At 33.5% G+C, this 23,393-nt stretch overlaps 1 protein-coding gene across 1 annotated transcript in view; it reads right to left on the bottom strand.

Moving 5' to 3' along the window:
- The window catches only part of LOC127836819 (transient receptor potential cation channel subfamily M member 8-like), a 209,662-nt gene that overhangs the window by 3,818 nt on the left and 182,451 nt on the right, over positions 1-23,393 (bottom strand). The window contains exons 29-34 of the mRNA XM_052363421.1: positions 21,194-21,338; positions 13,508-13,529; positions 5,648-5,679; positions 5,481-5,502; positions 1,404-1,435; positions 746-809 (exon numbers count right to left, since the gene is read on the bottom strand). Coding sequence (XP_052219381.1) covers positions 746-809; positions 1,404-1,435; positions 5,481-5,502; positions 5,648-5,679; positions 13,508-13,529; positions 21,194-21,338 — 317 coding nt within the window. The remainder of the gene's footprint in view (positions 1-745; positions 810-1,403; positions 1,436-5,480; positions 5,503-5,647; positions 5,680-13,507; positions 13,530-21,193; positions 21,339-23,393) is intronic.

The following is a 23,393-nucleotide window of genomic DNA, read 5'->3' as shown; positions in this document are numbered from 1 at the left end:
TTTATTACGAAAAAAAAATTTATCGTGCAATAACAGCTTTTTTATATTAAATATGTTATAATTATATATAATGTCAAATTAAGACTATGTCGATAACGGTATCATATTGTTCATACCACAAACATTAACTGTAAATTCTCAAAAATTTAATGACACACATACTTCTTCAGCGGTGAACAATTTGTTTTTCAAATATGAAGTAATTATTGATTGCAAAAGTTTTATAGAAAAAAATTAAAACAATGTTAGTATATATATAAACACTTGTCAAATCTTCCTGTTTGTATAATAATTTGTTAATATAATCTAAACATGTATCTATTGACAGCTACTTTATAAACATGCATGACGTGTAGGCAAGAAATTACGGTTTGTTAAAGCACAGTCTTCTGTCCTTACTTCGTATGGCTCCTAAACAGATAGTTCGACTGACATTTTGTGTTAAAATTTGTTATGACATTTCGCGTATATAGTAACTCGTTGTGTATTTTGAAATATGTTATATTCATAATACAAAGGTCTAATAATAGCGTTTTTCAAAATTTTTTTTATAACATTCTAAAGGTCTAATAATAGCGCTTTAAAAAAAATAAATTATAACATTCTAAACCGCATTTGGTAGCTATGAACATGCTTTCCGACTTAACGGTACCACTTGGATTTGTTTAAGAAACAAATACAATGTTTGTTCAATTGCTGTATCAATAAGAAGTAGTAACGTGTCTTGTTGAATATAAAACAATACCTTCTTCCTATGCAGGTTGTCGATACTCTCCTGCATTTTGTTAAGCTGAGCCTGAAGACTGACGCTGAAAGGATATCACATTAGTGAGCGTTTATGCAACCAAATAAAGAAGAAATATTACGTCGTATTTTCATTACAAAAAGATTCAGTGTTAAAAAGCATGTTTTAAACCGATTTTCTTCGATGCCATGCCTTAAGGGTGCTCACTATTTTTAAAACGGATTTTTACGTTTATGGTCTTTTTAAAAAATTGTCGACAAAACCTGTTACATACATATTCAACATAATGCTGACACGTATATTACTTTCAGATTCTGAAAATTTACAATAAGCATGTACTATTTAATTAGATGGCATGTGCTACAGGAGTACTTAATCATACCCAAACAAAATGCAATTGTTATATAGGTTAATGTTTCTTTATAACATAATAACGTGTGTAATTAGTTTCTTTCGAATTAATAAACATTAATTTAGGAACGTTCTACAATCGTTTAATTATTCGGTAAATGGTCTTAAATAATGACCTTTTTAACAATGAATGATGATTAATAATACGGCGTAAAATGTAAAATAGTGATTAAATATATAATAATTAACTGATGCACACATCAAATAAGTATAACCGCACACAAATTAACAGGAACTGCATACTTACACCAGGCGTCTAAACTCATCCTCCCTCTCAGCCTGCAATATCATATTATAATATTACGACTAAGAAACAAGAATTGCAATATAGTAGCGTGGTAGTAAAGGCAAACGTTATTGGTATAAATAAAGGTATGTTGCGAAAAAATACATTGATAGCAAGCATAATGTAAAACGCCTTGTCCTTTTTTGACTGCCAGTATGTACAATACATGTTAAATGCGGGGTGTACATGTGTTAAAAACAGGAGTTGCGTCACAATCAACCCATGGACACACGCGCTTAAACTTCTCTCGTTATTTAAATGTATTTAAACAAATTAATGAAAAGATTGGTGGTCTACAGCGCGCCTTTTCATATGTAGGAATACAATTTTAAATTATCAAATATACAACATACTTTAAATCGAAAGATATTAAGTATATAACTAAGAAAAACATATTTCAAATAGAAACTAAGTAGAAAGTAATTTGTTGAATGCAATTTGCTTTTTTTACTATGCAACTGCACAAAAGTAAGTCATTTACTCTTAATTATATGTCTTACACAACAACTTTACAATGTTTTGGTATATACTTCTGCGTTGTTTGTATACACGTCTGAACCAGAAAAATATTTATTAACGACGATGTTGCAAGCTGTTTAAACCCCCAATCTTAGGCATAGACCGATTAAATACCGCGACTCCAGCTTTCATGATATGTTTATGTTTAATTTTGTGTTGTATGTCGTGGGCGGTATTGTACAGGTATTTGATCAGTTGCTTGATAGACAAGACTAGCGGATGTAAACTAGAAAAACTCTCATGGTAATATTTTCTGGAGAAGCATTATTGATATATAAAGCATAATGCAAGTGAACAAAGATGTCAACAATGCAAACATACCTCTAAATGAACAATCTAATCAAAGCAGACTAGTATGATCATAGTAATGGTTTCGTAATTAAACGATCGCGACCGGGCCATATTTACGTAAGATATGTGTTTGCTGATCATGTGACATAATTTCTTCAAACACATGAATTACAGCCTCTAGACAATTAACGTGTCCAAAGTCATTTAAATCACATGATAGCCAGCAATCGCGGGTAGCAAACCGGTCCGTCATCTGTACGAAATTGACTTTCCTTGGGTATTCATAACAAACTATGTGCTCACGGGCATACGGCATACAAAATACTGAGTAACTTGAGCCGGATTTTTTCCTAGTTTTTCAATCTCGTTTTTTAACATTTAAATTTGTTTTTAATCAATTTATCTTATTTAGAGTCACATAAAAGCTTGTTATTTCTACATAACTTCATACAAGTGCATTTCACGGCGTAAAAGTAAGAAAGATTCACCATTGTTCATACATAAGTATATGTATTCCAAATTTTATATGTGAGAAAGCGTTCTTAAAGGATTACTTATAGGCATACACTGGCGTATTCTCTTTCGAAATATAGAAAATCCCAGAATCGATAAATTGACCGCTGCAATATTGGCTATCACGTGACCCGCTGCCATGATGGTACTAACACATCTGGAAGACAAAAGCGTTCAAAGATCTCGCAATAAACAAAGATTAGAAACATTAATGATTTATATTTCACATCGTTAAAAATATAAGTTGACTAATAAAAATACAAATTTCTAACATATCTGTCTGTGAAACAATATTCAGTGACAACACGTAATGTTTAAGGCCGAAATAGATGGGGTTTTTAAAGTACTCCTATCAGTTATGCCTTTGCGTAAAACACAATTATTTCTTTTTTGAATGTAATTATTGGAAGATATTTTTTAAACGTTATATCAGAATCTAAAGTCTGAAGTAAACATTGTGATTTTTAGCGTTATTTGTGAAATATTAATTAGCGAAACTTTGAAAGATATATGGCCGAGGTACACAATTTTATTGAGAATCAGATATCTGCCATTGTTTTAAACATTTGTATTTCTTTATTGAAAACTTCTATAGTTCCTGAGATACACATTAAGAAAATGTATACGATTTAAGACGAATTCGGACTTTATTTATTTAATAGTACATATATTAGTTTTTCTAAACATTTATTATTTCGTTATTAATGTTTCTGATTTAACTATCATTTTAAATGATTAGTCAAAAATCTATAGCCGAAATAAAGCTTATGATTTTATATAAAATTGGTCCGAAAATATTTATAAGCGAAACAAAGTAAGATTTCAGGTAGAAGCAAACTTTTTTTATTAAAAAGTATGTGGTGTAGTCTAAAACTTAAGTGGATTTTTATTAATACTTTTATCTAAAAATCGCTTTCAGGCTAAATAAAAAATCTCTAGCCGGAAATGAATTTTGTGATTTGAAATGAACTAGCACAGGAGATATTCATTAGCGAAAATGTGTAAGCTGACAGAACATGTCAGAGTTTTTATTTAATTGAAACGTGCATATCTGCTTTTGCCTTAAACTTTATTATTGTATTATTTTATTATTTAAATAACATGTTAATGGTAAAATCAAAGTATATTGCCTAAAAAAAGTTTTTGTGTTATTCTCAACATCAATTAAACTTATTTATTTCTTTATTTTAATTACTTAATAAAATATTAATTAACGATGAAACAAATCAACAATACACATATGGAGCCTAAAGTAAAATTTAAAAGTTCCAATAATGCTGGATTCATTCCATAAACGTATTAATGTTTTTGTTCATTTTTTACGTTCAAGTTCAGATTTAAAATAAACAATTAAAACTCGAACAAAATAAGTGATGATTTTGTCTTCGTTAATTACGGATTGTCAATTTAAACAAGATAATGGTCTTAAAAACATCTGCGATCAAGGCACGAACGTATTCTCTCAGTGGGAGACGATGTCCCAATGGTGGATTAAGTTTTATTGGTAGGTCTGTGACACAACATTCTTCAAATGTGTAGATGCCGTTATTAAGATTAGATACCATGCGTCGCCTCCAAATAACATGTTAAATGACAATCAAGGCCTTATTCATGCTTAGTTTTATGACTCTTACAATGCAGATGAACCTTGTTTCTTTTAATCACCAAATAACTGATATCAAAATATAAAAAAAAATTATAAGAACTATTATGTGATGATCAAATCAATAAGATAAGAGAAACTATTTAAATCTTCAAATATATTAAATATAATCGCTTCTCTTACTTTAATTGTTCGGCTACCTATACAAATATTTAGGTACCCGTATCGTTATTCAGTACCGTCATGGCGTCGCATGCGATTATTCAGGGGCGGTAATCCGGGAGTTATCGATATCTGGGATTGTCTATAAAAGTAATTGATTTGGAAAGGTGACCTTGTCGGATATTTTAACGCTGACCACAGAACCAGATTAAAAATACTACGGATTTTAATATTACAACTGCACCAATATAACCAACTCCAATGTCTGGTTGGTTTTATAAATGAACTGCAGACATTGTCTAGTATTCACCTTGGTCCAATGTCTGAGATAAACACTAATCGATTATTCCTAAATGGTAAGGCATTGTTTATTTTACAGTTAGTTTTTAAGTGCATCAACTTGAAAGATTAAAACATAGGAACACAAACAATAAAGTGAAAGACACATATATTGAAAATAGAAAGACAATAAATATCACACGTGATTCGAAGATCGACATCTAATTTACAAAGATTATATTGTGGTTTCTATGCAAATGAGATTGCTCTAATTACTTCCTGTAAGAGATACCCGTGTTTTGTCAATGTTAACAAACATAATAGACACATTCATGATTATTCCTAACGGGTTACTTAACACATGAGGTATAACTGTTTTAATTTAAACTAGTATGTTCTGGCTATGTGACCGGGACTTACATTACATCACTATATACCATATCTTGGTACGGCTTATTTACACTTTCGTGGAATTAAAATAATTAGTTTGAACGATCAACAACTAGTTATCGAGTATTGATTCCTTTTGACATATATCTTTTTTTTCGGTTACGTTGAACTAAATTGTGTACACGATTGCGGTGCTCAATTTTAAGTGCATCGTCTATATACTTACATATTTCTTATTGCGTATATATTATTTTTACAACTCATTATAATTTTTGTCTTACCGCTTGCAAAGTCCAAGTAATCCTGAAATATAAAACAACTAACTAGTTAGAGTAAGCATTTACGAATACAAATCAAATTTTAAACATCGCATAATATCCGTTTGTTTATAATATTCTCATAATAGATACATCATCAGTATAAATGCATTTCATATATCATTACATACATCGTTTTTCGAAACTCCTCTTCATGCTTTGCCTGCAACATACATATTACAATATATATTATAATTATTTGTCATTTCAAAAGAGAATGGTTGGTTGATTCAAACAATGAAAATGGGATAGAAAAAAAAATCAAAACAAATAATAGATAAAACACCTCTCCTATGAACATACCGAGCTAATTGATTAAGAATAACAGTAAACGTATAGATACAACTAAAAATGATCAGTCAATACATTGGGGAGTACACTGATAATCCAAAGTGTTTTCAATATGCAGTATGTGTATTTCTACAAGGGACAATGCATATGCACTAGTCATGAACAATTAATCACATATAACTTGAGGTTATGATTTTTAGTTTAATTTTTTTGCTTTGTGCATAACCGCCCATGTCTAACATACGTGTTCATTTACACGAAATCACACTTCTCACTCATCACATTCATAATAGTTAATTGGCAACAGTTTATTAAGTTAAAGATATATTGTTTGAGATTTGCTTTCACGATTGACTGAGAAAAATAAATACACTTTATTTATCAATGAAACAGTTTTGCGCGCGTTCTACCATAATAATACATGTTAAAGAAAAACTGAAACTATTGCGTTGAAAAAAACTCACGAGGAAAGAAACACACCGTTGTGAATTATAAGCGAACTTTGACTAGAAATGTTTGGTTTAATGATTTTCAATGTTAAGACATATGTAATTACTGAGACGTTTTAAAGTCATAATTATTACTAAAGCTAAAATTAATCAAACGGCACTGGGCAATATCGCCGATAAATCGTAGTTCAGTGTTGCTTAGCTGACATTGTTAGGTTGTGTAATTAAAAAGATGAAAAGGGGCCTGCTTACATTTGTCCACACACCGTTTTAATATTAAATACGTTATTGCACTAATCAAAATATTCAAACGCTCAAGTACATATATACATACTTTAAAAATAAACAGGCCGAGGTTTAAGAGTTAGCATGATCATTCGCTGTTTTAACAGCATAACAGTATTTCGTTCATATCACAGCGGTGTTTTTACCAACCTGTACGAAATAATGGTCCGGATACCGGGCGTAATCGCGGTGGAATTGACACGTAATGTTGGAATTACGCCCGGAATTCCGCCCAACTGGCGGAATGAGTTTTACGCCAGTAACTAAAATTATTTCTTGACGCAATGCAACTGTTGTTTTTTTTCCGGGCGTAAACTAAACCGGGCGTATTTTTATACTTATAATTTGTATGGAGGAGAGATTTATGGAGGGAATTTTGCACTTTGTTTCTTTCGCGGGGCAGTATTTCATACTAATAAAATATTTGTGAAGCCACGAGACGGAATTTTGAACTTAGTGTTTTTTACAGAGCGTAATAGTGTACTTAGCAAATTTCTATGAAGCTGAATAATAACTTAGAACATTTAATTTAAAAGAAAGTACAGAACAAAATATTACCAGTAACTGATAACTTAACAAACGTTCTTAAATAATAATATTCAATTTTATCTACACATTTGTACAATCAACAAACATTCATTATAAACTATTTAGTCCGTATAATTCTTTCAGCACAAAGCTTTGATCTAATTATGTTCATGTTCAGATTCTAAAACATATTCGGGAGTATTTTTAAACGTAATGTGTGCGAAGCTGAAAAGGAGACAGACTTGTGAACTTAGCATTATCAAACATTAATTTATACTCTCAGATTTTGCACTATTTGGCATTGCTGTTAAACAATTCAAATATTAGGAGATACCAATGATATAATGTAATTTTAAATATATTGTATCTATTGATGTCTTTGACACTTTCCACTTATTTGCTACATTGGTCTGACCGCTCTTTAGTATTACAAATGGTGGCATAACTGTAATTTTATATAGTAGGAAATTAACATTTAAGATACTTTTACGTCTGAGGGATGACCATGCATTACAAATCTATTTACACATACTTTTTTTAATTCAGTCCTTTAATTTTTCTTATTTTTTGCAAATTTTGCTCCTTGAATATTATTTGTTGAATACAATGATGACTGTAAGGTTTCATAAATAAGAAGATTGGGTTGATTTCAAGATTTTGAAGATTTCCTTTAATATTACACACATCACCATTTTTATATAATATGTGAATCAAGTTTCTCTGCATGCTAAACAGAAAAAGAAATTAATAGCAATTGAAATTTCTGAAACATATTTCCCCTAAGTCTCCATCTTTATGAACTTGAACATATACATGACAATGTTCTAATAAACCCGGATTGGCCACCAGCTTAACTGGTCTTGAGGTATTCTGCAGCAACATCCCCGGGAATGTACCTGCTTATTAACCATCTGCTTATCAGGCTTTCAATTAGTTATACACTGGAAATTATCTGTTTGTAAACAAGCGATTTTAAGCAACTGGCTCTGAGATAAATTTCATCAGGAATAATTAAGCAACATTAGGACGTATAAATGTAGAGTTAAACTGACGTGAAATACTTACAGCCATCTAATTTGGAAATCAACAATAAGTTTGTTAGTGGCCCAAGTTACAGTGATATGGTCTCATAGATCGGAACATGTCTGTTTTTCGAATATTGAAGAACAGTTGTAAAAGGTTTGTATTTTCATTTCTGCATCCCTTTTTTATTTAGTTTATTTTATCAATTGTTATTATATCATATCATTATCATATTATTGTATAAGTATCACTGTGAAATGTAAATGCACAAGTAAAAGTTGTATTGAAATGTTAAGAAAAAACAACACAATTTGAAACAAAAATACATAAACATACACATGAAAAAGTGTAAATGATGTGTACAGTGAATTATTATGGCTGTGTTGTATGCGTATTGTCGTCTTAAATTTTATATAAAGCTATTTCTGGTCATAATACTGAACAGATTGCTTTCCCTCATATTAAATGAAAACTTCGTTTAAATTAGCACCCTGCCCTTTTTGAAACCTTAGCTGCTGCAGAGCCCTGGATTCAAAAAACAGTTTCATCCCGCTTTTTCAGCGCATTCGGTTGATTAAAGCCTCATTGATTAAATTTTATTTATAATCAATGGCACAGCTATAATCAACGGCACGAAATGACGTCTTCAACTTCCGAACCGGGACTACTTTTTCCCACGCACCTCGTCACCTGTATTTTCCAAGTGCATCAATAATAAAAACAATCTCAAATGTTTATCAATCTTAATGACCTTACAACAAAGAAAAGTAGTAAAAAAACGTGTTTGTTGTCATTTATTGTCATTAACACCTCTAGTATTAGGTAAATTTAACACTATGTTGCAAATAGGTTCTGTTGTTGTTGCTCCCCTTTGAAGAAGTCAGTTCGAGTTGCTCCCCTTTGACCGTAGAAAACAATCGTCTGGGCTATACTCGGGTATGCGTCCATCTGATTTTTCTTCAAGTTAGCACCCTTTCTACCTGGCAATACGCACAAATGACACTGCATCCCATTGGTTCTTGCGTCAACAATTGGGTGCCAACAAGCTAGGTCAGAAGGCCATGGCAAAAGACGCCGGCTTTCTCAAGCACAAGAGAATAACAAACCACTCAGTTCGCAAATTCCTGGTCCTTCGAAATGCAAACATTCAACCGACTGTAACCATTGCCATAACAGGGCACAAAAATGCCCAGTCTATCAACAATTATTCAAACATATCTGTTGAACAGCAGCAAAAGTGTTCAAACATTCTTGCTCAGTCCAGTAAATAAAACAATCCAACAGATTCCTCTTGTTCACCTTCATGCACCGAAACTATGGCCGAAATGCAGCCTAGACAACCACTGTCTACCGTCGAACAAGTTGATCTTGATGTTCGCCCCACCCAGTCACTTCACCAGCAAATGTCTTTCTCTAGTTCGAACAACTTTGCCTCACAAGTCTTTAGTGCCACTTTCCACATTCAAAATATTAATGTATATAATTAGCTTAAATCCAAGTAATCTTTGTTATTTCGTCACGAAATAACCACATATTATAACAAAGAAGCATATATTATGCACCTCGTGATCGACTTGATAGTTTGATATCGAAAGTGAATTGTGTGTGGTGTTAGGCTACGTTGTAAACAAATGTAGATCCTTGTATATAACAACTTAATGTCATATTGATATTATATAACTTTAAGTTTTGCAATTCAATATGATTAAAATTGTAATTAATAACGCTCGACTCTTTGTTACAGAACGATATTCTGATTAAAAAAAGATTATTTGATCAGTTGTTATTTTTGGAACGCGGAGTAATACACTGACCTTGGTTACACTACAGTCATTATCAAAGTTCGACAAACACTCATGAAAACTGATTTTGTTTAAATAAAAAAAGTTTACTGAATAAAAAGTGGGATAAATAGAATAATAGATTAGTGTTGATTAGCTCGGCACGAAACCGAAAAAGCACTCGCCAAGGCTCGTGCTTTTCGTTTTCTAAGCCTCGCATGACAAACCTGATCTATAATCAACACTAAATTATTTTTCTCTATTTAAATAGCTATTGATTAGAAATAACAGTGTTTGAAATAGTTCAATTGTAGCTGTACTAAATATCAATTTGCATTTCAGATTATATCGTATAATGGGGGAGAAAGAATGCTGGTGGAGTCACTTTTCTGATTGATGACCTAAATAATACAGTAATAGAGAAATTCTTATGCGAGAAAACAATTGAAAAACGTCTTGACAAAGAGTGAACAGTTTTATTTTGGCCATGTGTGTAGACAGTTTGTATTATAAAAAAGTGCAAATCTATCAAAATAATATAATAAGTTGGCGTATATATTATAATTATTTTTTGTGATATGTTTTAAAAAAACTAACCTTAAATGTATTGTTGTTATTTGTATATAAAAGCTTATCTTATTTGTATTTTTTATATATGTTGACCTGTGCACAATGCGCTCATGGTGAGCTTTTATGATCGCTTATTTTCAAATGGCCTGTCCTTATATGGATATATTTACAATATGCATGTAATCCGATTTCGACCGTAATCTTAATTACGCCCGTAATCTAAGATACGCCCGTAATTTTAAAATTCCACCTGTAATCTGTATTTCGCACGTACACTGCTTTCCGCCCGTACTTCAAAATTCCGTCTTACCTCATTTACATATTCCGCCCCTGTTTTCCGCCAGGATTACGCCCGGAATCCGCCCCTCGTCTTAAAATCAGATATAGAAAAATACGCCCGGAAATATTTTAACGCCCATAATTTACTTCGAGATTACGTGCCAATTTGGGCGGAATATTTAATACAGGAACTCGAATTGTTCATTGGATAGCTGCTTTCCCAGTTTAAGTGCCAAACACGGAGGGTGAAATCACGTGACAAACAACAAGGCGACATTATATGTATTAATTGTTAAAATGCCGATTTATTAGAGTTTTATGGTATTTATATTCGCCTTATATCTCGACTTTACTCGCTGTCCATTTTCAAAGAAGGTAAAAGCGAGATAAAGACCAAAATGAATATTCTTTGTTTCATGATGAGACAAAATACCTTAATAAATAATCTAGGAATTGTGACACTTAAAGTTTCATTGACAGCATTAATCCCTTACACAAGAATACAGATTAATACTATTTAAATGGTTGTCGAACATCATTTTACTGTTTTCATTAGGACTATAGACTAAAGAAACGTACAATAGTTCAACCACAAGTTAACTGAAGACGATACTTATTCTGAATACAATAACTTTTCAAACATATTTATCAATATATATAACAACATATTTATTTATTTATCAGCATGTTTATGTAAGCAAACAATTTTAACGAATTGAAACATTAAGCGTGAATCGGAATTTAAGGATCTAAGCAGCGGTATGACTTCACATAGTGTAAAAAAGACATGTTTTAAGGCAAAATCGGACTTCTATCTCTGCTAGCGTATTAATCTAATTTCGGATCCAATTTTAACACCATCGAACGGTATTCTTTGTATAGAGGTGTGACCTCAATGATTTGTCTGACTTCTATGCCAGAACCGGATAACTACACGACATTTGTTGCAAACATTACATACACTAAAATATATTCCATGAAGGTCAAGGTTTTTGAATTCCGTGTGCGATTAGAAAGACTTGTGTTGAATAACGTGGTAAAAGGGATGTAAAGTTTGTTGCACAATGTGTTGGGGAGTTGAACTTGATAAACGAATTTAAACGATTTCATGATTTTCATACATTGATGCAGCTAGAATATTAATATTATTTTTGTTTTATAGCACTCATCCATACTATTTTACAAATTTATTTCCGAATTAGTATCAGTCAAAAATGAAAACGAAAATATAATTAAATATACAATAAATAATGACCCTTTGCAATATTTTAATAAAATACTTAAATATTCAAATACACCTTGCCGGTCTGTTTCGCACAGGTCATTAAGGTACAGAGTGATCCATAATATCTGATACTGTTTTGATATTAAATAAATAATTTCCGGCTGATATAGTTATTATTAAGTGTTATAAACCCCTGTAAAGGGAATTGTCATAAGTTTGTGTCATCAGAAAATTACGGGAAAACGTTGACGTCGTGACGTCAGATATGAAGTCACCAAATAAGGGATGTTTTTCAAGATGGCGACGTCAAATCAGAAGGCTGCTGAAATAGTCAAGCTTTATTTTGAGACTAAATATCCAGTTACTGTCATACGAGCGATGCAGAAATAATATCCTGAAGATCACATACTAACAAAGCTTCAAGTACATCGGCTTATAAGTATATTTCAACAGACTGGTTCAGTTGGGGACAGCTGAAAAAAACAACAGTGGAAGACCAAGATCAAGTCGCAGCTCAAAGAACGTTGCAGAGATCCTTGAGGTGATTCAGGAGACACCACAGAAATCAGTAAGAAAGGTTCTAGGCGATATCAACACTAAGTCTTGTTATGGAAGTGTTAACAGAGCGCTGCGTTTTGATTTGAAATTGTATTCATATTCGGTGTCAGTAATGCAACATTTGAAGAAACAGATATAAACAGCAGACTAGAGTTTGCTAAATGGATGGTTAATAAATCGGACACAGTTGATAAAATATGTTTTTCAGATGAAGCACATTTTTATCTTAATAACACTCCTAACAAACAGAACAGTAGAGTATGGAGTAAGGAGAAACCACATTTCTATTTAGAAAAGCCTGTTCATGATAAAAGGTGACAGTATGGGCAGCGCTGAGTTTGACCGGTGTGATTGGACCTTTTTTTCGAATCGGAAGGTGAAACCACAATAGTAAATAGTGCCCGGTATCTCACTCTCTTAAAGACCAAATGTCTTCCTGCCCTGCGAAAAAAAGGTATTGACATTAACAAAATATGGTTTCAGCAAGATGGAGCTGCACCACATACTGCAGGACACTTCTTGGAATGGTTGAGAGAAGCATTTGGTTGTAATTTAATCTCATATAAAACTGATTAAGTAGTCTTCCACATTCGCCAGATCTCAGTCCATTGGATTTGTTATGTGAGGTCACTTGAAGGACAATGTTTACATCCCTAAGCCAGATGCCATTGAACAGCTAAAGTCATCCATTTGCCGAGAAATGAAGAAAATCACGCGTGCAATGTGCGCCAATGTTATTGTAAATTTCAAAAAACGACTTCACGTCGTTATAACACAAAACGGACGTCACATTGAACATTTGATGTAAATCTTGGTCGGTGAGTGTCATTGTCATTTCTTGCTATTATGCATAATTTTAAGCTCATTAAAACTTGGAAATGTCTAGTTGTTGTCAATGTATTGATATTCAAAATCAGGTGATATATGCAGAAATTACACGACCCCAAAATGGTATCAGATATTATGGATCACCCTGTATATACAATATTTTAATGGACTTACATTGTTTTTCAAGTCATCAAGCCTGAAATGGAAGTAAAATGTATTACAATACAATACAATCGAGTTCAAACTTTATCGAATATTAATGCAATCTCGACATTTTGTATTGTATGTTACTGTTTAAAACTCTACATGTTAAATGTGTATATCAATCACTCAACAAAACAACAAAGTAGTATTTGGCTTCAAAAACAAACACATCTAAATTATGGAAGCGTATATTTGACATCATTACGGCGAAGGTTGTCTTTGTAACTAACACTTCTCACAATATCGAGAATATTAATAAACAATAATACTTTTGCTGAGGATATTATGGCGCTGGATGGTTTTTCAATAGTTTGCTATGTGAGTGAATATTTTAAAGCCTGGTCGATTCGAATTATTCGTTTCTAACGTTTTTTACTGTTATTTTATAACACATGTATCAGAGATGATCCAGAAATGCGTATGTTTTCTTAACCGTACTTTCATTGTAAAGGTAATAGTCTTAAAGTTCCTATCCTTTGCAAGACACTTTGCAAGACACTAAACTAAAACAAAGTTCGAATCTCTTTAAGATTTGTGGGTTGCCATACTTCTAGAAAACACGGTAACGCGCAATGTCGTCCAAGCTATTATTTCTTTCATAAAAAGTATCGAATAATTTCCAAAATACATCAATTTAACAACGTCATTAAAAATACCGTTCAAAAACGTTATTTGTGTTTGTTTGAACTTCTTAACTAGTCAACGTGTATCAATAATTTCTATGTTGTTTTTTAATTTATTTAAAAAATTAAAATTCCGTCAATATATTTGACGTTCATTATCTGATGTCGTCTGCTTAAATGACGTCATTCGGATGTTTCAAACCGAAATGACATTATGTTCGACGTCGTAGACGTAATTTATTCCAGTTGCCATGCGCTATGTTAGCGTTGAAGGATTTATGTTCACTAGTACTGTTCGAAGTATATGCGGACTGTTTTTACGAAATGTGTTCGAAGTATATGCGGACTGTTTTTACGAAATGTGTATTTAATTGCAGCGAACATTTCTCGATTTCTGTTCATATGAATTGTGTTTCTATGATATAAAGGGGTGGTGGTGCATGCGTAAACTGGAGCCTACTTGGTTTAAGTGAGGTCAGTTGGAACTTACTTCCAAAATGGCGTCGTGTTAATGTCTTTTTCATGAAGGAGTAGCGGCTACTTTCAACAGTAAGCCACTTTATATATATTTTTTTCAAATGAATACGTACTTTCGGCTCTACACTGTTTGCGCTGACCCCGGATTTTGTTCATGATCATCGACGTTGGGATAAAAAAGTTATTGAAGGAAAACCGTCCTTAAATATGTTGTCTACTTACGTGACGGTCGAGAAATTGGATGTACCAATATCATTTTTTATTTTATAAAACACAGTATTGACGCACGTGAACATTAAAATATAAATAAAAGCATGATAACTTAATTTTCCCGATGCCGTTTCATCTCTGATAACTAATTTATGGCCAGAAAAAAATTGTTAAACCCCCCTTTTGGAACTGACTTCCTTTTTAAGAACATTTTGGAAAATATTTTTCAAATGACAAACAACTCTTTCCTATATTAGAAAAATTTACACGAAATAACTGTCGTAAATGAAATCGGCATTGGTGCGAATGTTTTGGAGAACATTTTATCGTTAGAGTTATCATTTGTTATTTATTGTCATATTGTTAATTTTTATTAGTATAAGTTTGCTCACATACTTAATGCTCACATTTGGTGTGCGTAATTTAAGGCATTTGACGGTATTATTTAAACAGTGTAATTCTTACCTATTTATTCTAACACAAATTAACATACTAATGTTTAAATATGCCTCAAATGGAATACTTTGCTTACTTAACGGACTACTATGCTAACTATTTCCAGGTATCACGACGCCAAGTATAGACGTTTAGGATGCCAAGATAAGAAAAGACGGCGTTACAAAGTGTGGACCGCTCTAAAAAGCTAAAGGTATATGAAAACCCACCAATCAAACAAACATACGCCAGTTAAACACACAAAACAATATCATGTGCAATATAAGTGTTATGAAAAACAGAAAGTGGTTAAGCCGGTTCGCTACTAATATACTTTGTGAACAAATATTACCATAATTGCGTTTCGGAATGCCTGACGGAATACGGAATACCTGACGCTTAGAAGATGCATTTCAGTGGATGTTGTTTTTATTGCAAACCTAAATATTAACTGTTCTTTCTATACACTGACATTTGATAAGTGTTACCATAACGATACTGATACATGTATGTAACTCTGATGTGACACATTTTGGGCGACTTTCTTTTAAACAAGTTCTGAGTGGATGAATATATTATAGTCGCAAAAAGTGAACTTGTAGTGGATAGAAAGATTGTGCTTATTCAAAACACGATACGATTTCAGTAGAAGTGATCAATATATACACGTTTTTCTCTTGTTAATACATGTTATTTAAGCGGCAATATTGTTGTATTGTGGACATAAAGTATAGGCTCACTTAGACAGGTTATTTCAATTGTTCCTGACATTGCCTTCTAATCTTAAGTTATGTTCATATGTCAAATGTATCATCAATTCATTACGACCCGACTGATTTTTTTCACGTATGTTAGCGCTGAATACACTTGAAAATTTATGCAGAGACATCGTGGGAAGAAATGACGTAACACAGATACAAATCTTATAAACGTGAGAAATAGCATCATCACCTATACGGAACGAAACGTTTAATTATGTCGCACTTATGGCAATTATATGTCAAGCTTATCTACGTAGACTTTATACAACAAAACACACTACAAACATCACTTGTACACGATTTTGTTAGGTTCATGTGTATTTATTTGCTGTTTTAGTCTGGCTCTATTTAAGCACTTTTCTGGCGTATTCTACATTTTAACTCATTTGGTCCATGAATGGGACACGGCATCTCAGTCATCCGCTAATTTTAAATACCTTATTAAATATATTGCAATGAAGATGTACTTATTATTGCCCTCTAACTGCATCATTTAAACAGACAGTAGCAGAATGTTGACACAAAAGTTCATTTCAGAATGAGGTCGACACGTCTTTAAATACATTAAATAAATTAAAATATTACTGAAAAGTGAACATTATATTATCTCGTACAACAGCCACCCCAAAATCCATCCTCTGGAAAAAAGGCGAATTGATTATGTTGGTCGGCAGGTTTTTCGTTCGGCATTATTATAATTCTGCAGTAATAAACGTCATTAAGAAAGCACTTAATATATTTCACCACATAACATGCTATGAAAGTATAATATTTAAGTACACATACAAACTTTATTTAAGATGGGTAGTTATTTCGTGTCCAGCTCATTAACATAGGAAAGGGCCGCTTGTCATTTGAAAGTCAGGTCCCAAAATGTACTTAAAAGGGAATCAGTTCCAAAATAGGAGTGAACCAAGTTTTCGGCAATACATTAGTTATAAGAAATAAAACGGGGTCGGGTATATGTAATAACCGTGATTTTAGTTATATTGTACTGTACACTTGCGCGAATACTATGTTTTATAATAGAAAATGATATGTGAACATGAAATTTATCGAACGTCAAGTTAGAAGAAAACAGATTTGTGGAAGGTTTTCCTTCGAATAACTTTTTCATCCCGACGTCTTAGATCTTTAGTGAGGTTAATTTACACTTTGACCCAAACAATTGCTACAATACGTATTTTGACTGATCTTGGTAGGGTAGAAGGTACTTTATAACATCAAAAGTTCACCAAAATCGGACAACCAGAATTTTTCTTTTGTCAAGATGGCCACCAAGATGGCCATCAAAACCTATTTTGATCATTACTATGTAACTACCTACTCAAATTTGATGATTTTGGTGTCTATACCTAGGTTTCGGGGTTCAAAAAACATTTTTAGATAATCAAACATAGTTAAAGTTTATTATTTTTACACAGACACCCAACGTGGCGTTCAAAATTGGACACCACCATAATGAGAATGACGACAAGTCCATAACGTTTGACTCAAAGTTGATGTTTTTTATGTCAAACGCCATGGTTTTGGAGACAAGGAATACTTTGATTGAATTGTTGATATCGCTAAGAAGTTGAATAATCATAAAACCCAATGCCGTTCAGCTATCAACTATCACCCGATACGCAATCACCTTTGTCCATAACATTTGTCTCAGAGCGTTAAATTGTCGGTGTCGTCCTCCTCGTCTTCAGTACCGAACTTTTGCGAATTGTATAAATACATGAACATTCACGTCTGAACTAGCCATTGTCCCATTGACAATGTTTCTCAGAGTAGCATCAGCGGATGTACAGTCGGATACTTCCTATAAATAAATCCGACAAAACTCAGGACAATCCGCCTTTATCAACATCCTTGCTATGCTAACCATACGCATAATATTGCAGCCATATTTTGCTTGTCTTTGAGGTTTGGGCAATATCGTGTTTCGTCTTCTCTGTAGCCGTCTCGAGTCTCAGAACATGCAGCAGCTGCTATTGTCGTTTCGCCCCTAAAAAGGAAGAGTACAACTCCTAGGCCTGATCCAGCAGGATCTGAATCTCGGGATCATCCTGGGTCATTTCGGATAAGAGCTTGCTGTGTAGGCAACCGTCAACAGAAAATGGGTCCGAAAATCCCTCAAGGCAGCTTTCCCTGTCATAATGTGCACAATTTCATTTTCCCCACAGACAGACTCAAGTATCTCAAGACCGGTTCCTTCCATGATGGATCCTATGGCCCCCAGCAAGTTCACGAGTGTATAAACAACCCAACATCAGAATTTGTTTGAAGGCAACTTAAATGTGGCGCATCAATGATGATTTCGGCAGCCTTCTAATACAAGGTTCGGGCAACGTTACACTGGTGGCAAGGTAGTGCTGCATGGAAAGGTTGAAAACAAAATATTATGTTGACAAAATGCACAATTTGTCCCCAGAGTAAATATTGATCATATACAATAACTTGACAGACGACTGTCCAGGATGCTGGCTTCTCTGAAGCAAAATGCAAAAGATGCATACTTCCCTGCCAATCGGTGATGCCTTCCTGAAGCTGAAGCAGACTTCCCACAAAATATCGACCCTCTTTTCATAATACAGAAATCACGGCAGGTCCACGAACTGTACCTCATGACAAGCATTTCAAGATAGAATTTTTTGTCTTATTTCTAGTATTCAGCTCTTAGGTCTGTTTTGTCCATGTTCCCTTCCCATGAAAAGTACCTTGGCCTTCAAAGGCCAAAATTGTGGTCAATATTATCGGCGGCAAAAAGAACAGACATCTCCAACAAATCAATATCACTTCCCAAGACATCAGGCTCCACAAAATTCGCTCATAACTTCTGAATATGAACAACACAATCCCATTTATTGAAGAGTATCGAACATGAACTTTGAACGACATAGATGATGGATTTTTTCAGCAAGACCCACTTGTAGGGGTGCAATGACAGCTCGTGGACGAACTACTTTAATAATAGCATGACCAACTGCCGTAACCTTGAGTCTTGTGTCTTTTCCATAGCATAATGTAGTAGTGTATCAGATTAGTCGGAAGAAATGATAGAGCTGACTCAAGTTTTAAATCCTCACTAATCGGATACCGATTCGTCAAGGTAATAACCTCATACTTAATATCACGTTTGATTAATCTAGTAGCAGTTTCAGTGATAGCACGTTTCTGGAACTCATATAATTCCTCACACTTTCGCTTGTAATATGATCTCAATAATTGCGATGTGTGTTGTTTTATCGTAACAATATCGTCCAAACCTTTTCCTTCGGAAAAATAAATAATATCATTGAAACGTGTTTTAAGATGCTTTTTCAAAGTGTAATCGTCATTTGGTTCCGAATCAGGCTTGCAAAGGTACCCTCGCATTATTTTTCTTAAAGACGTAATATCAAGTTGTTCCTAACTGTGTTTTTCTAGGTGTGAACTCGTCTTATGAAATGCTTAATACTTAACGTAATCTTAAGGACGACGAGATTTTCTGCGTTTGCTATCGGAACAGATTTGAAGGACCGACAATGCCCACTACATGAACGATGATAAAGTCTGCTGCATGTAAATCTGTCAAGTAGTATTAAATCCGGCCCTTTACAGTCACTTAAGTCCCCACTCATTTGAATGGAAATCACAAACCTCTAAAATAGTATCCACTTATTGGTCAGTACGTACCCAGCTAAAATGCCTTTAGTCCAATTCAACATTACAACCAAATACTATGCAGTCTTTATTACTTTCAAGCCTCCACTTTATTGCCTTGTGGTTCTCTTTTGGACAGAACTACAACTGTGTTTGGCAACTTAACTGTTAATGTTTTTATCACGTGTGTACTGCTTACGACATTTTTTATGATCTTTAGTACAAGTCTCAATTACAAGATCATCCTTCCGCTTCACAATAGCTTTATGTATTCAATTCACTCCCTTCCACTAAATAGCAACCCAGTTATTTTTTTAAATCCCCTACTCCTTCTTGCATTTTGGACACAAATGTTTTCTGGATGTGATCGCACTCATAAAAATAATAACTTGTTTGATGCTCTGATTTAAAATGGTGCAATGTACAAAGAATGGGCCCAATATACTGGCATTGCTGACACAACCTCTAAAAATAAGTATCAGGCAGTGTATAGCACACAGCACACGCAGGCCTGATATGTTTGTAAAATGGTGGTATGTATTTATATTTTGTCGTTTATGACGCTTAAGCTTCAAGATCAAAATAGTGTATTCACGATTTTACTGGGGATTTAAATTTAAATCAAAACATGAAATACTGTTAATTATAAAATTACGAAAAAATAATAATAACACGTTTGAGTCAATAGTTATGCATTTGCTGTCAATGTGTAAGCGGTCATTTAAACGACATGTTGGATTTCTCTGTTACATAAAATACTAACATATTTTTTATTATCTTAATGTGTTATTTGGCCCCCGAAACTCAAGTATAGACACAAAATAATGAAAGTTGAGGGAATAGCCACACAGTTATCATCATTAATATGTTTAAGCGGCCATCTTGGACGCCATCTTGAAAAAAAAACACTTTCCGATTGTTCGATTATGGTATACGTTTGCTATGTTATAAAGGACCTCCTACCCTACCAAAATCAGTTTAAAAACCTTTTGTAGCAATTTGTTTTGGAGTTGGGTGGTATTTTGTCATATAATGACTCGACTACTTAAAACAAAAACCGAAGGAAGTGCAAACACTGTAGTAGCGAAATGGCGTTTTCATTTTAAAGAAATATAAATATAACGTGGCTTACCGGTAAAAATATCCGCTTCTCCTTCACAAAAAACATGAACACGACGCCATCTGGAAGAAAGTTCCAGCTAACCTCACTTAAACCCAGTAAGCTCCAGTTTACGCATGCCCCCCCCCCTGGTTTTATAAAACATCTAAGAATATATGGATCATCCCTCGTTTATATGCGCTTTCGATGCCTTTGCAATAATCTGGCTTTTTAGAGAACTACACATTTTCAAACCAGGGATGCAACTTTACTGTACACTGCTCATTAAATATCTGCTATAGCGCAGAGCTAATTTTTCTGCAATGCTGACTGTTCATTCTAAAATATTCAATTGGTACAGAACATTGTTTTGATATGCAAGTAAAACAATATACGTCTCTATAAGGGGCCGTCTTACTTTTCATTTGCCGTTGTAATCATTGAATCGTTACTGTCTGTTTCTTTCCGTTTTAGATATGTGCTTAGTGACCCTTTCATAAACTCACTTAGGCTGATTCGCCGGAAATCGAGCGCCACGCTCTTCGTGTCGTCGTAAAGAACATCTGTAACATATTTAATATCTAAGTCATAAATGAACAAACTGTTTAAAAATTACAACTTCATTATTATTTAATCGTGATAAAAACTTATGAGGAAAATCAAAGAAAAAATGTACGTTGAATTAAATATTTTAAATTCTATTACGATAATTGCGTTTTTTTTTCAACCAAAGTTTTTGTGTTCTTTTTGCGTTAAATGTTTAAGTCAAGATGATTTTTTACATAATTTGTAAGTGCATACTCTTCGATTTTCATCGTTAGCAGCATTAGACAGTTGTCAGTGAGGTAAAATTCAATATTTATTTACCCATTTGTCAAGCTCAACTCAGAGATTTCTTAAGAAGCATTAATTACTTTTGTCTCAAGTTTAAGTTAGATATATTGTTTAATGTTCTTATTTAAAGTTTTGTCTTGGTTTCTGAATAGTTCAATAATAAAAAAAAACTGTTTGTTCTTCACAGACAAAAATGGAACTCAAGTGTTGTTAACTCTACACTAGTTACGTGTCGAGTCTTATGTTTACTTAAAGCATTGTTTGTGCAATTGATTACATCAATAGTTTAAGGCTTATTGTGACACACTCGAGCATAATGTTCAAAAATCAATCCGGGAAATTGAACAGTGTAATGGTAAAACACGCTCTATTAAATTATAGCGAAATAAGTGTACAGTGTTATATATCAAACATTATATTAAGATTTAATCTATAATAGTAATACGGAACGTTTACATAAGTGAAATGTTTCAATTTAACTGTGTCTGTTAGCACGTTACATTCAATTGTGCTACAAATAATCAATTATAAATTAAGAATCTCTTTTCCAGTACTAATAGATGATATTCGCATGTGCGGAAACAAAAAGATCAAACGGTCGCATATTGCTTTTAACCCGATAACCCGATAATCTGCCGCTATTTAATTGCAATTTGCAAACTGGCTGTCAAAACTTTCAGTCTGCAAAACGCTTCAGTACTGCAGAGCCTAAACCGCGGACTGGAAGTACGTATCGATTTTTTCGCCGTTGCGTCGGTGTAATTTTGCCAGTGTACATGATTGACTTACTCGCGCGTGACCACTCATATGGGGGGGAATTTAACATTTGGGATGCAAAATTGCTGGCCGCTGGCCGGAGAAACGGGGTTACCGCTAAAGAGGGGTGCATTATAAAGTGTTTATCGACGGTCGCGGCACAGACCGGCCGCCTACATGGGGCGACCGGCGATGAGGGGTGACCGGAAGTAGGGGACGGACTGTATATTAAAATGACGCCATATTGTTTCTTTTATTTTCTCCGTGAATCTTGCGTCATGAGCTCCATTATTTTTAATTAACTTGACACCATCTGAATTAGTTGCGGTTACCATTCTTTCATGTTTCATACGATTTAAAAATCATAATAAGGAAAACTTTGCAAGTGTCGGGAAGCGTTCAAGTATTTCTTTAAGATATGATGGAGAAGTGGCTATCCCTACGGCTTGCGTTTGTCTTATTAAAAAGCATTTCCTGTCATTCAAAAGATATTTCCAAAAAAATATACACTGCAGATACACTAAGTCACGATCCGTTGTTTTAACCACATTTCATAACTAAATTCAGTTTGCGACGTATTTTCGCGCCTTCATTGAACAAGACATTCACGTTTGTGTTTTGAGACAAATTAAAACCCGACTTACCAAACTGATATCAAAAATCAGGAAAAAACATGTACTCAATATACATGGTAAAAATGTATGTTTGTAGTTATACTTTGTCAGCGTCATATAAACAATAATATTCGGAGATGCGTGTCGGATTGCACAGTCATTTAATTACCCATATTTCATAAATATCCATGTCAATTGTGTGTTTTCTGACCATATAATTGTATTCTTATTTATAGTATAGTGTTCACATACATCAAAATGATATGAGGCTGTACATTGATGTGAATACCACAAACAATACAAATACTTAGTGCTTACGAGGGAATTTATATTGATGACGTCGCTAAAAATAATATACCGGAAACAAGTGTAATGCGGCCACAGAGAGTAACTATTAGTGGTGATAAGTGGTTA

Source organism: Dreissena polymorpha, chromosome 7, assembly GCF_020536995.1.
Source record: "Dreissena polymorpha isolate Duluth1 chromosome 7, UMN_Dpol_1.0, whole genome shotgun sequence".
Lineage (NCBI taxonomy): Eukaryota > Metazoa > Mollusca > Bivalvia > Myida > Dreissenidae > Dreissena > Dreissena polymorpha.
The sequence above is the reverse complement of the archived record's forward strand: the minus strand, read 5'-3'. Positions and strand labels throughout refer to the sequence as shown.